General features: G+C 34.4%; 1 protein-coding gene across 4 annotated transcripts in view; it reads left to right on the forward strand.

Annotated features, from left to right (window-relative positions):
* Positions 1–14515, forward strand: part of LOC150092672 (FGFR1 oncogene partner 2 homolog) — a 54306-nt gene extending 39791 nt beyond the window's left edge. For all 4 annotated transcript variants that reach the window (XM_090414501.1, XM_090414503.1, XM_090414500.1 and 1 more), the window contains exon 4: positions 11788–14515. In XM_090414501.1, the coding sequence (XP_090270627.1) occupies positions 11788–12021 (234 nt within the window). In that variant the 3' untranslated portion in view covers positions 12022–14515. The remainder of the gene's footprint in view (positions 1–11787) is intronic.
* Positions 14516–15989: the final 1474 nt, after the last annotated feature.

Below are 15989 nucleotides of genomic sequence, written 5' to 3' on the forward strand. Positions count from 1 at the left end.
GATAGTTCCACCACAATGTCACATTAATGGAGTAAAAGTACTAAGGAAAATGGAATGCTGGTATGGTGGGAGATTACTGTTAGTTTCTTTAAAGAGGATGTACAGTATATATATATATATATATATACATACTGTACGTGCACAGATGCAAGACTCTTTGACACTTCTGCACATGTCAAAACAAGGAGAATCCATTCCGATGTTAGGGTAATCAATGTGTTTTGTGAGATGAGTGGTTATTATTATACATTGGAAAATTAGCTTTTCTTTTATGAAAATTCTAGTTCTTAAAGTGGTAACTATTTTGCTTGTACAACAATTGGAAAATTTACGTATAAAGCACGTGATTTCACGTGTTGGATCAATTAGTGCATCCTTTAATTGTTTCTCCTCTTCAGCATGAATTGACTATTCTTGGCACATTGCCAAACTTGGTTCTATGAAGTGTGGGCATACAAATATACAGTCAGGTCTCTTTTTATGAGGGAGATACGTTAAACAGAAAACCACATATAAAAAATCACACAAAAAAGGCCTAACTTACACTGAAAAATTAGGGATATGTTCCATAATTTTCTAAAACTGCATAAAACCGAAGGAATGAATTAAAATAAACCTAAAATTACATAAAAAAAAGTTTATGAAAATTCAGGAAAATAAGAATGCCTAAGTTTGTTTTAAAGCTTTATTCATTTAATTTTATTGAAAAGTAACATTTTTTTTTTTTACGTTTTGTCATCAGAATTATCATTGCTATTAGACAATATTTGGCAGTGTTTATGAACTGGTGCAAAATCGCTTTCATCACCAGAAGAGATAGTCAGCGCATCAGGTCTGTATGGTAAAGGCAATGGTTCTTCGCAAACAGAATTAGCTTCACCCTCGTTCTGTGCTGATTTTTTTCTTCTGACAATGTAATCAGTGATTAAACGTTGCAATGATGATTTCACTCATTTTTTATACAGCTCGCGATATCCAGACATACAGTTCTTCAGCTCACGTTGGAATTTAAAGGCTCGTTCAGAATTTGTGTCATTAACAAGAAAATAATTTTTCAATTTATTGCACAGTTTAAGACCTTAAATTATATTTGCGGTGAGGGGGAGAGGTTTTTCTTCCGCTTCACTATCGTTTTCTGGATCTTCAACGATATCTAAAGTTAATCGATTCCATTAATATCATTGTCACTTAAGGCATTATCCACATGCTTGTTTCGAAACTGTAGTGCCGTGATTTTTTAAAAGTAATAGGCCTACAGATTTAAATTTTAATATGAATAAGAGACAAGGGACTTTGTTTAATTTTGGTGTTAAGAAATCTGTTATTGAAGGTGTTTGTGATGCAACAGATAGTGATTCATCCACCTCCAGCCTACAAAGCAATCTCCAAGATGTACAAAGGGAGGGGAAAACTATCAGCACACAGGAGAAAAAATCTGCATTCACTCGTAAGTACAGTACTTATAATAATATTATAAATTTTTGGTGATCAGAATGGGATATGTTAATGAAAATCAGCACAAATTATTTGTTTAATTAATAATAATAAATCAGGTAAATTAACAATTAATTATTAATATATTACAAAATAACCAAGGTCATCCATGAAAATTTCAGGATTTGTGAAGTGTTCTGGCATAGGAAAAGTTTGGGAAACACTAGATTACCCTATTATCGGAATGGATTCTCCTTCTGTTGACATGTGCAGAAGTGTCGTAAGGTCTCATATCTGTGGGCGTACAATACCGCATAAAAAGAGACCCGAGTCTGTGTGTGTGTATCTCGCCCACAAAAGGTTATAAGCCTATTGTATATTAGTATCTTGGGTGGACTAATACTGAAATATTCTGGAAATCCTGCTCTAGAGACCGAACAGAGCTTTCTTCAAGCCTCTTTTAAGTAGGATGGCTATATCATACCAGGTGATGAAATTCATTTCCCACTTTCAGCTTTATATACCTAATCTACCCATGAATACTGTTACAACTTGAATAATGCATAAACCTTTAATCTATCAGTAAATCATTTACAGCTTTTAGCATGTGCAAACCACATGTATAACATGCATATAGCAGCACTCAATGTTCAAAATGTCCCCTTTTTGTCTTGCCTTCACGCACACCCGAAGTCTGTGAGGCCAAATATCAATGGCAGCATGCACGACATCCAATGAAAACACTGCCACTGCTTACTCAAAATCCACCTTTAGGCTGGCAATTCTGGGATGTTGTTTCTTGCAGGCTCTGCCACAATTTGAAGTCCAGCGGATTCAGATTGAGACTTCTAGGCAGCCAATCAGATTGTGATTGAGCACATTTAGACACAGTTTTTAGTGAAGATGGCAAATTAAAATGTGAAAACAGACAATAGAATTAGCAGAACTGGTATGGTGATGAGTCAACTGAATGAATATATATTGGAATAAGAAATAAATTATCCACAGCACTAAACTAGTAGCATACAAGACAATTTTAATTAATGAATCTTGAGAGCTGAGTTAGAAGTAAAACAGTTGATCAAAGACTGACGACGACAGATATAAGAGTTCTTCTGAGAAAAATTAGGGATGTGAACAGATGGCATCATTAGCTGAATCATATTAAAAATAAAAATATTACATATTATTATTATTATTTGTCTCATCGAGGGAGGGCATCCACTCTACAACTCTATCTCCACCACTCGCAATCCACCAACTGACCACAACTACACCAATGCCATCTATCGCCAACCACCACTAGTACCACCACCTATATTTTCTGGAATATGTCACTAGAAATACTAGTGGTGTACCACCACTAGTATTTCTAGTGACATATTCACAAACATCCATGCTCATGGCGGGATTCAAACCGCAACCTTTTGGCTGGGGAGTGGATACACTAACCACTCAATATTACAAAAGAGTTTGGCATTGTTAGTATTCTGAAATGTGTAAACAGAGCTAATTTCTCTGTGAGAGCTAATATGTGAGAACCTATTTCCTCAACTCTTTTTGTTACAGTGTGTTTTGATAGTGGGACGCTTTTGAACTCACTGGCAATTTTATCTTCCCCAATGCACATGCCATTTTCACAGAACAGTGTTTTACAAATTCACCATCAGATAATGATTTTTTTCCTTTTGTTATCTCTGCACTTACAACAAACGATGCCAAGAGTGAGCTTTTTTTGTATTGATGTTGGTTTAGTAAAAATAATTTCTGTACATACTTGTCCAACATATTCTTGGTATTTAGTGGCATGGTTCCTGTATGTAGTGGTGTTTGAGGTTATATTCCTTGTGCACAGACAATACTTGCAAACACACAAGGCACTGTGGTTTGTTGTCATTATTGTTTATAAACAGAAATTCATTTTCCCATTTCTTCTGAAATGACCTGTTTTCTTCACAGATCTTACGTTTCTTACTCATAGTACACAAAGGCTGAAGTAACTGACCAGGGGACACAAACTGCAATAATAGCACTGTTAAATGTGAAAGTGATCACTGTAATCAGAGCAGAGCAAGTGACTTTCAATGATGCATTACTCTGGAGTGCATAGAAATCTCCCACTACTACAGCTCGCACAGAGAAGCAGTAGATTTTATAAATTGAGTAATCTTTTTAAAGCAATTTTGATTCCGTGTTGAGAATATAAATTGTTTCTGTCATTAGAAATAATGAATATAACTAGTGTATCGATCAGAAAATCTGAGGTCAAAACTAATAGCTAAATTGATAATACATATAATTTAATATCGTTTTATCCTGCCGCGGGCTGTACAAAATCACGTTATGGGCCACATGCACCCCATGGGCCTACTGTTGACCACCTATGATCTAGACAGCAGATGAGAAGGAAATAAATATCACATGTACACCTTTTAATCTATCAGTAAATCATTTACAGCTTTCAGCACATACAAACCATGTGTATAATATGCATATACAGTAGCACACAAATTAATCCGAATGACCCAAATTTTCGTCAAGGTTTTGGTTTGGTTTTAGTTCACTATTTTGGTTGAGTGCTGCATATTTTAACTGTCTCTGTGTTGTTTATTAATAGTGTTGTGTGTTTTTAATACTGTAAACAAGTTGACATTCATAGTTTTTTTTATTCACGTTGTTTGCATACTCTGTGAACCCTCTGCCACATAAGTTGTGATGTTAGGAAGTATGTTGAAAATAACAGGTGGCTGCATTCCAACCTTGTGAAGTGCTATTAAAGCTACATGGTTTGCATAATTTCCACACTTCATCTTAACCCATACAGACACAGAGGTATCCTCTTCACAGATAAGATTTTCACCATAGAAGAGTCACTTAACCGACAACAGACACAGAAATATTCTCTTCACAGATGAGATTTTCACACTAAAAAGTTGTTTAACTGCCAAAATATATACCATCCTCCACCAGACCGTCACTGATGTGGGGGTGATGACCTCTAGATCCTGGGTGCTATGGCATGTCTATGCAACCATCTGAGGCTATAATAAATTTAGTTTAATCCTTTATCCAAGTGTGTGCAAACAATTTATTATAGTCTGACCAAGTGAAAAATAAACTTTCAACCATCTGAGGCATATACGCAATCATTTAGATGGTTAAATAACTCTTCAGTGTGAAAATCTTCTCATCTGTGAAGAGAATATCTCTGTGTCTGTTGTTCGCATACCGCCAGAGAAGTGCCTTTAATTTTATCACCCTTTGCCGCATAAGTTGTGGTGTTAGGAAGTGTCTAGTAGAAAGACAAAACAATCATTTCTTGCAATGTCACTTTCTGCATTTTCACAGGATTACAGTGGAGGTGTGCCTTAAAAGCCCTCACAAGCTGTTGCATCCTAATGCAGTGTAATTGACCTGTTCTTTGGTCAGATACCTCCTGTATCATTATAATGTCCAATACACAAGCATCCTACTGATCCTGAGTGGTTTTAGCATGTTGAAAATAACAGGTGGCTGTATTCCAACCTTGTGAAGTGCTATTACAACTACACGGTTTACATAATCTCCCCACTGTTAACCTGTACATCTAGACAACTCTCTACTGATAAACACGCCAATGTTGGCTGTGCACAGTGCCATGCAATTCTGTGAACATTGTGATAGTGTGTGGAAGCTGTAACAGTTTTTTTTTTTTTAATTTATTTTTTATATTGAGCCCATACACAAGAGGTTGGTTGATCAACCTATAGTACATTAGTACTGTGTATGGGTAGTGGGTTTTGAAAGAAGGTACTTGTTCACATTTGATTTAAGTGACTGTATATTGTATTCCTTGGGGAATACAACAGGGAGAAGATTGTTCCATAGTACAGCAGTTGCAGGAATGGAGGAGGAAGAGAAGAAACTTGTTCTGTGGGTTTGAGGTACACGTGTTCCAATGAGCTTAGTACTAAGTGGGGGAATTATCGATGCTATTTCAGATGAACATTTTCCATGGAAATATTTGTAGAATACACATAGTGCCAAGACCAGTCGTCTGTGTAAAAGTGGGGGAGTGAGTTGGTAAGAGATGGGTCATTAATAAGTTTGATTGCTCTCCTCTGTATTGAGTCAAGCATTTTGAGTATATTCATCACTAATGTATGTTCCAACTTGATAATGTGCAGCTGTTATCTAGCAAAGGTTTCCTGAACTTGAAAATCAAGGATTGGGAGTGTGGAGTTGTAGACAATATACACCAGAATAAATAATGGCATTGTCCTTTGGAGAGTGGATAAGGGCCTAATGTTTGATTTAAAAAAAAAAAATAAATAAAAAAAAAAAAAAAAAAAAAAAAAAAAAAATTGAAGAGTGTTTGAATCTTATACTTCTAAGAACTTATGCAGCTTTTTTTGAGGCATCCCATATGTAAGAGCAAACAATGGATTTTGTGATTAGAGGTGGAGGAATTAAAAGGGGTGAACAACAAAAAGTTAAGTTTATTATTTATTTATACTTATTTTGGATTATGTAAGCCATTAATTAAAAAATTGTCACTGATTGATTTCATTATGATCTGGACAAATGATTTTTGCTCCCCAATAATAGAGTTAGTCATATGAATAGGTAAGGATCCAGTAAGTAACTGTATCACAAAAGTACAAAAAGTTTTTTTCTTTGCTCCTGTATTCATGAACATAAAAAATACATCCAGTATCTATACACTACAGCTGTCAGGAGTTGTAGACAATGCCATTGACTTAATCATCATAATCAGTGAAAAAAAAAAAAAAACTAACTTAGTACTTACTTATCTATAGATTACATACTTGATCTATTATAGATCAAGTTACAGTATAAGTGTTTGTATGTGTTGTCTATAAAGCAGACAAAGATTTTTACCTTTATCTTGTGATGACTAAGGTGAAATATTGGCTGTATATACAATGTATATATATTATTTTTTTTTAAATATATTAATCTCATACACAAGAAGTCAAGAGACCCATAAGCACATCAGTGTTGTGTGGGATGCAGATGAGAACTGAGATGTTTCTTGATTTTTCTTTCTTTCTTTCTTTTTTTTTTTTTTGAAGAACTACAAGTTCTTCAAAAAATTGTTGGAAATATTTCATGAGAAATGCATAGGTGGATTTATTAAATATTTTATTTAATAATTAAATAAAATATTTAATTATCTCCAGGCTTTTTTTGAAAAACAAGAGGACAGGCATGCATGCAAGCATATGCACTTTTATCTGTATTTAAGTTACACAAGATCATCCAGTACCATTATTACCTTCTGTCATTATATATTTATGTAAAAATTTGTTTCTGTCAGGTTTCTAAATGTTTTTTCATACATTTCCATGGTCTGTCTGTAATCTTATGCACTGATTGGTAATCTTGTTACTACTAAAGGCAAGAGTTCTTAACTGGGTATAGAAGGAATGTTGCATTCATAGCACCTACTTATTAAAATAAAAAAGTGACTATGAAACCTAATGCAACTGAAATAAGTTCCATTAAAATAAAGAAAAATATTGATTTATAAAGACAATATTTCTTTTTGATGAAATGTTTGAAATTGTGTATATTAAATTTAAAATTTGTCACAAGTTAAATATTTAAGGGTGATTCCAAGAATAGTGATCAGAACTTTACTCACCTTTGCTGCGAGTTGCCTGGTGATGGACTACATGCTTTAGCGTACGATACAATCTGCCGAAACTTTTAGTTTACTATATTTGGCATGAAACTCTTTGATTCCGATCTTTGCGTTTCTTATTTGGCTTTGAAATAATGTGCGATTTAATATCCCCTAAATTAAATAATGTTACTTAAGTATAAAGAGCTAATAAGCTTCATTTCGGCAATGAAAACATTACTTAAATTAAGGGGATATGAAATCCCACATAGTTTTAAAACCGAATAAGAAACTCAAAGATTGGAATCAGAGAGTTTCTTGCCGAATATAGTAAACTATAAAGTATCGGCCAATGCAAGTGATCCTAGTATGTAGTACAATACTGGGCAGCTCGTTGCAAAGGAGGAGGAAGAAGTTCAGATCGCTATTCTTAGGTATTTTCCATAATGTAAAAACACATTTCCTAGGAAATGTATGCTATTGTACTACGTACTGTTCGCCGATACTTTATAGTTTACTATATTCGGCAAGAAACTCTCTGATTCCAATCTTTGAGTTTCTTATTCGGTTTTAAAACTATGTGGGATTTCATATCCCCTTAATTTAAGTTAAATAATGTTACTTTGCCAAAGTGATTTATTGAAATTAAAAATCCAATAAGAATTTATTGGATTTATTTATTATCGTCATTATATTCATGTGTCTTTAACTGAAGAAAACATTTGTTTGAAAGTGATTTATAGTGTTTTATTTTATATAATATGCATTTATCAACTGAAAATTGATAACTATGAAAAAAAATTTTGGTGGGATGCAGAATTACCAGAGATCACTATAGGAGTGCAGGCCTATAAAGTCAAGATCCCTTCTACTTTAAGGAAACTACTCTTGTCCTGTTATATCAGTGTTATGCCATGGTAAATAATGCTTGCAGAATTTAGCAGTGTCATAATACAGAAATCCCTTGCAGGCTTCTATATTATCACATTATTCTTATTAAAAGTGTATTGCTTAAAATATATGTATTTGTATTAAATTTAGAAGTCTTGCTATTACATTCTGTGATATCTTAGGATGACTTTTATAAATAAAAATCACTCCATGCATATATGAATTCTCATCAGATGTTATTATTTTTATTTTTTATTGTTAACATCTGACCTCCATGGAGTCAGAGACTCATCGTGGGAGGTACACTATTTGTACACAATGCTCATCCAACCATGCTTTAAACTGATTCAATGTCTTGTGATGACTCAACACACGCAAGCAATGCATTCCACTCACCAACCACTCTCCATGCAAAGAACCTGCTCCACACCCTCCTTATACAATTTCCAGCGATGGCCTCTTGTTCTACCCTCCTCTCTCCGATTCTATGAAAAATCTCTTCCATGTCGATCTGATAACAATCCTTAACTAGTTTATATGTCTCAATCATATCCCCCCCCATTCATGAGGCTTTCCAACTTACATTCTCTCAATCTGTCCTCATACTCCACATTCCAAAGACCACCTTCCTGAATCTTCTCTGGATCCTTTCAACATATCCTCGCCACCATGAAACCCAGCAGCAAATCTGTGCACAATAAGTAAGGCCTTATACAAGGGCATGATAACCTCTCTATTTCTGCATGTCAGGGTCCTCCGCATTTCCATTATACAATGCGACGTCTTCACGATTTGTACAATGTGGCCCTGAATTTCAGGTCCTTGTCCACCATCACTCCTAAATCTCTCATCTCCTCTACTTCCTTTAAACTTTCCCCACCAAGTGTATACTTTACATCCCATCGTTGCTTACCAAATCTCAAAACCTTACACTTACCTCTTCTAAGGTCATAACATCTGCTTGACTCTGCATTGCTCTTCCCAGTTTTGCATCATCTGCAAGCAGCTGCATATCACTAGTTAAACCCATCCCAATATCATTAACATACAAATTGAATAACAAGGGTCCCAAAACTGAGTGACCTTCCTCTTTTGGGATACTGTACCTCCATATACAACTTTCTGATCCAACTCAGAAGTCTGTTATCCAATCTCATCTGTTTCAATTTATTTACCAGCTTGTTGTGTGGCAGTCTGTAAAAAGCTTTTGCAAAATCCAAGTACACCACCATATATGCATCTCCCCTGTCCAAGGTATTTGTCACCTTGTTATAGCATATAAGTAAGTTAGCGAAACATGATCTCCCTTTAACAAACCCATGCTGATAACCACAGAGAATACTGCTGTTATCACCCATTTTTGTATTCTACCTCTCAACCAATCTGTCTAGTACCTTCCCACAACTCCAGATTGGCCTATAATTTGAGGCCACATCTTTATGCAGTGGAACAGTTTTACCCTCGGTACACTCCCTTGGAACCTGTGCTGTTGCAAGACTTATTAAACAGGCATGCCAATTCCCTGGAGCATTCCCTTAAAATGCATGGTGATCTGTCATCAAATTTATTTATTTCCTCAAATACCTCCTGCTCACTCACAATTAAGCCATCCTCTCCTAAGTTCCTCATGATTCTATCCTGATCAGGATGAAACACTTATAAATTGATCACTGAATACCTCAACAATGTCTTCTGCAGCAGTTACCATTTTACCACTTTCATCCATTAACATCATCTTACCATGATGAATATTCCTTTTACTTGCCACATATCTAAAAAGGTCTTTAGGATTTTTCTTCAACCAATTTGCCAATTTCTGCTCATACTGTACTTTTGTTTTCCTTACTAATTGAGTCATTCTCCTGGCTTGTTCTTTATACTCTCATGTAACTGATTATTACCATTATTCATCTTGTACTTTTTCCAGATTTCATGCTTAAGCTCCACATTCATCCATTTTACACCTATATTATTCAGGATTTTGGCCTTCAGAATACATTCACACATTGATGCTGTTATGTATTCCTTTGCAGTTCCCATGCAGCATTTATTTCCTTACTGCTCAACTCCTCATTCCATGTTACAGGTCCAAGCTGTCTCTCTCCCCTAAGCTTGTCATAATCACCAGCCTTATAATTCCACATATATCCTTTCCTCACAAAACTGCATATGCCTAGCCACAATCCAGGTGATCACCTTCACTAGCTGGAGGAAAGTGTGAAATTCCCTCTCACAATTACACCCTCTGATGAAATGATCAGATCTAGAATGCTCGATCCTCATGTGCTGCCTGAGGTAGTTGTCTCTCAAGAACTCAAGAAATTCATTTTCCTTATTTTCAAATGCTATCTCTTCTTTCCAATCTATACTGCCCTAATTAAAATCACCCATAATAATTATCCTTCCTTTGTTCGCTAATCAAAGTTGTATATACATTTCTTCATCACTACCCTCCACATTTCTTAGCCTATAGCAATATCCAACTAAATATGTCTTCCTATCAACCTCCACGTTACACCACACTGCCTCATAACCATTGCCACTATTTCCCTTTCATGTCTACCATATGTGGACATAATTCCCCTGTTATCACCAGCAGCAAACTCTCCCCCCCCCCTTCTTGTCCTTTCTATCCTTGCAGAAAATACCGTATCCTTCCACTTCTATTCCTGTTAGAATATCATCTTCATTCAACCATGTTTCACTTATTCCAATGATTTTGGAGCAAATAAACTAAAGCAGCGAAACCATTTCATCTCCCTTTTTTCTGTTACTTCTGGCATTTGTAAGCAAACACAGTACAGTCATACCCCAACTTACGCGAATCCGGAGTTACGCAGTTTCTTATATGTACGTATTCCTGCCCCGCTTCACCACTAGTCGTATCTTTCAGGCGTCGGCCGCATTCGCCAGTATTGCCCATGCTGTGACGTGCACAAGCACTGACGTGTTTTGCTCCATTCAGTCTACAAACCTTGCAATTGTTTAATGTTATGTTCTTGATAAAAATTTTATCACATAAAAAATAATAATGTCATCCAAAAGAAGCAAGTCCGATTCTTCTACAGCTAACAAAACTCAACATTATTAAGGATTTTGAAGGCGGAATGAAAATTTGTGAGCTAGCAAAGTTTGATCTACAGGAATCCACAGTAAGAACAATCATAAAAGAAAGGTTTACAGATTTTGGAGGACATAGATTCTAACAAGGAACGAATTGTAGCCACAAGGCAAGGAATAAAAAAATCATTAGCTTGCTATGAAGAAATTTTGCGTGACAAGAAAAAGACATTATGCTGTCAGATGAATCTATTAGATTTTATGAAACCATCGACATCGAAATAACTTTCTTTTTTTTTTATGTACGAAAAACTACAATTATGATTATATTTCTTAAAAAATATAGGTGTTTTTGTAAACCTTTGGTCCTAATTATATGTAAATTACATGCAAAATTATACCCCAAGTTACGCGAATTCGACTTGCGTGCTTTTTGTTGGTCCCACCTACCCCGTGACTTCGGGGTTTTACTGTAATTTGTTTTTAGGTCTATAACCAGTCCTATCTAAGCCACCTGTTGGTTGTGATTCCCCCCCCCCCCCCCCCCCACCACCACCACCACCAACACACCTGCCTAATCACCTTTATCACCACATATATCTGCTCAGTCTCAACTTCCCCACCCACATCACAATATACTTCATCTTCATGCACACATCCACTCTCCCTATGCCCTATATTTTCCTTTAAATTATGTTTATGCAGATTTTATTTATGTAACTATATGTTGAGCTACTGATTCAAATCTTAAATATTTTTATATTTTTCGTATATAGGAATTACAACAGAAAAATAATAAAATATGTGAAATGGCAGCAATTATGAAAAAAGCTGTTGATATTGATGATAGTAGTTATATCAAGGAACAAGAGAAGCTTTTGCAACTTCTTACAGAAAACAAACTCTTAAGGGAGCTATTGGAAATAAGTAATAACTCAGGGTGTAAGTCTCAAAGTAGACTCCATTTTATTGTTGAAAGAACTGATGAAAGTGTGCAAACAGATTTATGACATATCAGAACTTCAGGAAGAATAGTGTAATATATGAAGGTAACATGGCATGTGAATATGTTTATTGTATAAAAATACTGTAATGGTTTCTTAAATTTTTTCCATTTAGAATGGATATCAATGTTTGCAAGTATTTGAAAGTCTTATAAGGATTCATGTTGTTCAAATTAGTTGAACACAAGAATTCTAAAAATTATAAAATTACTTTAGGATTCTTGTTATGATTCTTATAAGTAGGCAGATATATTTGCCTACTTATAAGAATAAAAGTTGCATATAAGAGCCTATATTTTTGCTATTTGAAATATGAAATAACTTGCATGTTCTTTCCAAACTTTTGACATGTATGCTGGAAATACTTAATCAGTTACTGTATTATATTGGTGCTGGACTTCGGCTGTATCTGGTATAAAGAAAATTTTGTATTATATAATTGGTGTTGCATGTGCTTTAGTAATAAATTTGCATGCTTTAAAGCAGAGGATACAATGAAAATGCATTATTCAGATTCACATTAATGCAATTCTTGGATTATTGTTTAACAATAACTTATTACTAGTCGTTAAAGTTGGGGGGGGGATTCATTACTCTTAAGTTGCATTCATCATTTCATGTGTAAAGTCATCATTAATTTAAAAATATCAATTATGTTGATGTAGCTAAATTATTTGTATATATAAGGAAGGGCCTTCTGGGAAAATTTGGTTGTGAATAACATAGCTAACATGTAGTTGCTCATGTAGAAATAGCATTTTTGTCTAGGATTCTAACAGTTGTAAATGCTTTAAATTATTATTTATATGATTTTGAACTTCTTGTCATTGTGTATAAATCTCTCTATTGTTATAATGATTTACTAAAAAAAAAGGTACATAATCTTAAAACAGATTTCATGATGATACAAATATCCGGATAGCTTGAAATGCTTTCAGATCTCCAAGAAAAAATTATCACCCTTATTCCCTCAAAAGAACAGTTCTTTTCATATAAGCAAAATGGCATGCTTTCAAAATTTCTAAACATGCCATTACTGAAGATCACTGCCCGCTATTGTCAGCTGACAACTGGCTTTATTTATGTATCTTTTAATAATCAGCAAATCTATTATTTTTGTTTTCTCCATGAGTGTAAGCCATATGAACATTCCATCTTTAGACCCCCCCCCCCCCAACTTTCCTCTGATTTCTGGATAATAGTTATTTTATCATCATTCATGAAATTTGTCCATGCATAGCTTCTATCTACTTCATTCCTAAAGACGAGGAAAGGTTATCCTTTTCTTTAGAGAAGTATTTCATTTGTTAGTTCTTGTCCACAAACTTCTGACTTCACTTGCAATGTAGATATTCCTTTTACTGAATTGTGTTGAAAGCCTTTGCTGCATTGGACTTTGAACTGTTACCTTTTGTAAGCAGTAGAGATTGTTTATTTTTTCAACTTTCATTAGTTATCACATTAATTCTTTTTAGGTAAGTGAATTTAACGTTTGAAAAAAAAAAGTTTTTTGTTATAGCATATCAAATTTTCTTTCAGAAGTGGACTGTATATATATATATTTTGACAGTAATGCCATCCCTGAAAATGTTGAACATATAAAGCATACATGTAAACCTTCTCTGGAGATTAAATGTTTTTATGTCACTTCACATCTTCATTAACCAAGATAGTTTTTTCACACTGGGCAGTTGCAGGTCATTGTAAAGTGTCATTTGAGACAGAAAATAACTGGTGATATTTGTAATACCAATTAAAAAAAAAAGATGCATTGTTATCTCCCTAGATATAATTTGAAAATGTAGGAAATACAACTTTTGGTAGTCATAATTAGTTTTTTTTTCCCCCTTCTTGCAGGCCATATTTTGGGACTGCTGACATAATGTTTGTGTATATCTTAACATCACACATCTTTGTATTTAAAAGTTATAGGGTGATCAGTCTTATTATATTATATAGTCTGCAGTCTATTTCATGTTCTCTAGGCTGTTTTGTGAGAGGAAAAACTTATGTATGATTGATCCACCTCCATTTGAAAAACTCTTATAACAGTTCATGTCATCATAGGATTTGAACTCGCATAGAGAACATTCTGAGTTATGGAGGCCCTGAAGTTATATGAAAAGTTTATTTTCATTTTAAATAACTTTAAAAACAGGAGTCTTTTTGTTGCATTATTTTATTTTTGACACAGTATGGTTGTACTCTCAGTTTATTTGTGAAGGACATTTTTTATGTGCATTATACTCATGAAAGGCTGTAATTTAATTTAATATGTAATTTAGCACTGTAGGTTCACTTAAATTGGGTAGTTCAGATCTCCTGGAGACCAAATTTGATATTTTTCAAGTCACTTCAGGTCTTGGACAGGATGGTCTCACACCAAATGATGAATGTTGTCTACCATCTACAGCCTGTTGGTTGGAGAGTGGCGAAGCTATCCACTCTCAGCCAACAAGGCTAGCATATTTTAGATAATAAAGAAAATATTTTCCTTTTACTAGCCAAGTTAATGTCTAATGATTTACTTTGGTTTTCCTGTGGAATTTTTAAAATCTCTAATCACAGATCATTCTAAATAGTAAAGTGATATCTACAGAACATTTTGGAAAGTCGTCAACTTTGCTGCCAAAAGGTTTTGTCACATAATGTTTGCAAAATTTTCCATTCATTATATTATACTCATTTTATATGATTTTTATTTATTAGTATTTTGATATATATGACATAATAAAAGAAATTTAATAACTAGAAGCCGGGAGATATCAAAATAGAAAAAACTATCATTTGAATGCACAACTAGTTTCATCTTGTTAAAGATTTCATTGGGCGCATAACATGAAAAGAAAATTACAAGAAAACAGCAGCTATAAACAGTATAAAGTTAGCTAAAATTATCAAGAAATTAAAATCTGTACTTTGACTTCTCTATCTGTTCCTTACTCAGTACACCTAAATTGAAACATGGCAGCCTAAAGCATTCAGGATTGCATATGGAAGAACGCGAGTCATCACATATAGTAGAAATAGAGCCAGTGCATACTCGCTCTAATGATAAAGATTCTGTCACTCATTCAGTGATTTGGAACAAATCAGAAAACATTTTAAGATGTTGTCATGAGCTGGAGAGAATTGTGGAATCAACAGAAAGTTTCCTCAGCTGAAGGGTGATTGTCCTCTTCAGCTGTCTAGGTTTTGGGTACACAAGACCTGCATGAACGTGCCCAACAATACTATGGTATCCAGAACTCCTTTAGATATCATAAATACATTTGCAAGTTAATTTATAGATATTATTCTCTTGTAGCATATATTTTTTGTATTTCTCTTTTCGTGGTATGCATCCAATGAAGTCTTATAAGACGAAACTAGTTGTGCATTCAAATGATAGTTTTTTTTTTTTTCTTTCTATTTTGGTATCTCATCTTCTAGTCACTAAATTTCTTTTATATATATGTGTATACATTATATTTGACACAAATTTGCATTGTGTTCTTTTCACATAGGAAGATAACAGTACAATGTCCAGTAGACTTCTAAATCAATATTGAAAATTGGTTGTGAAATAATCATTCATAAATTTGACAGTTGTGATTTTTTTTTTTTTTTAAATACATTAACATTGTTCCTAGAAGTTCCACCAAAAAAATACAAGTAACTCAGTGGCATAATTATTACGGCCATACTGAAATAGACTGGAAAAAAGTCGATGGACCCCCCCCCCCCCCCATGGGCAAGGTGCATTGTGCCATGTAATGAGTCATGTTTGTAGGTGTTATAAATTGGAGGAATATGATGTTCCCAAGTCAGTGTAACTGGGTCAGGATGAAATGGCTGAGAGAAGGGAACAGATGGAGTTTGAAAGAAGACACTGTGAGAGGATGATGCCATTTGCAGGCCCATCTGTTCAGCAAATTGGACAATCCTAGGTCAATAATCAGTGATATGTATCACTGAAATGGAAGCACAGTGAG

Source organism: Typopeltis vanoorti, chromosome 25, assembly GCF_054136105.1.
Source record: "Typopeltis vanoorti isolate ZY-2024b chromosome 25, IOZ_Tvanoo_1.0, whole genome shotgun sequence".
NCBI lineage: Eukaryota > Metazoa > Arthropoda > Arachnida > Uropygi > Thelyphonidae > Typopeltis > Typopeltis vanoorti.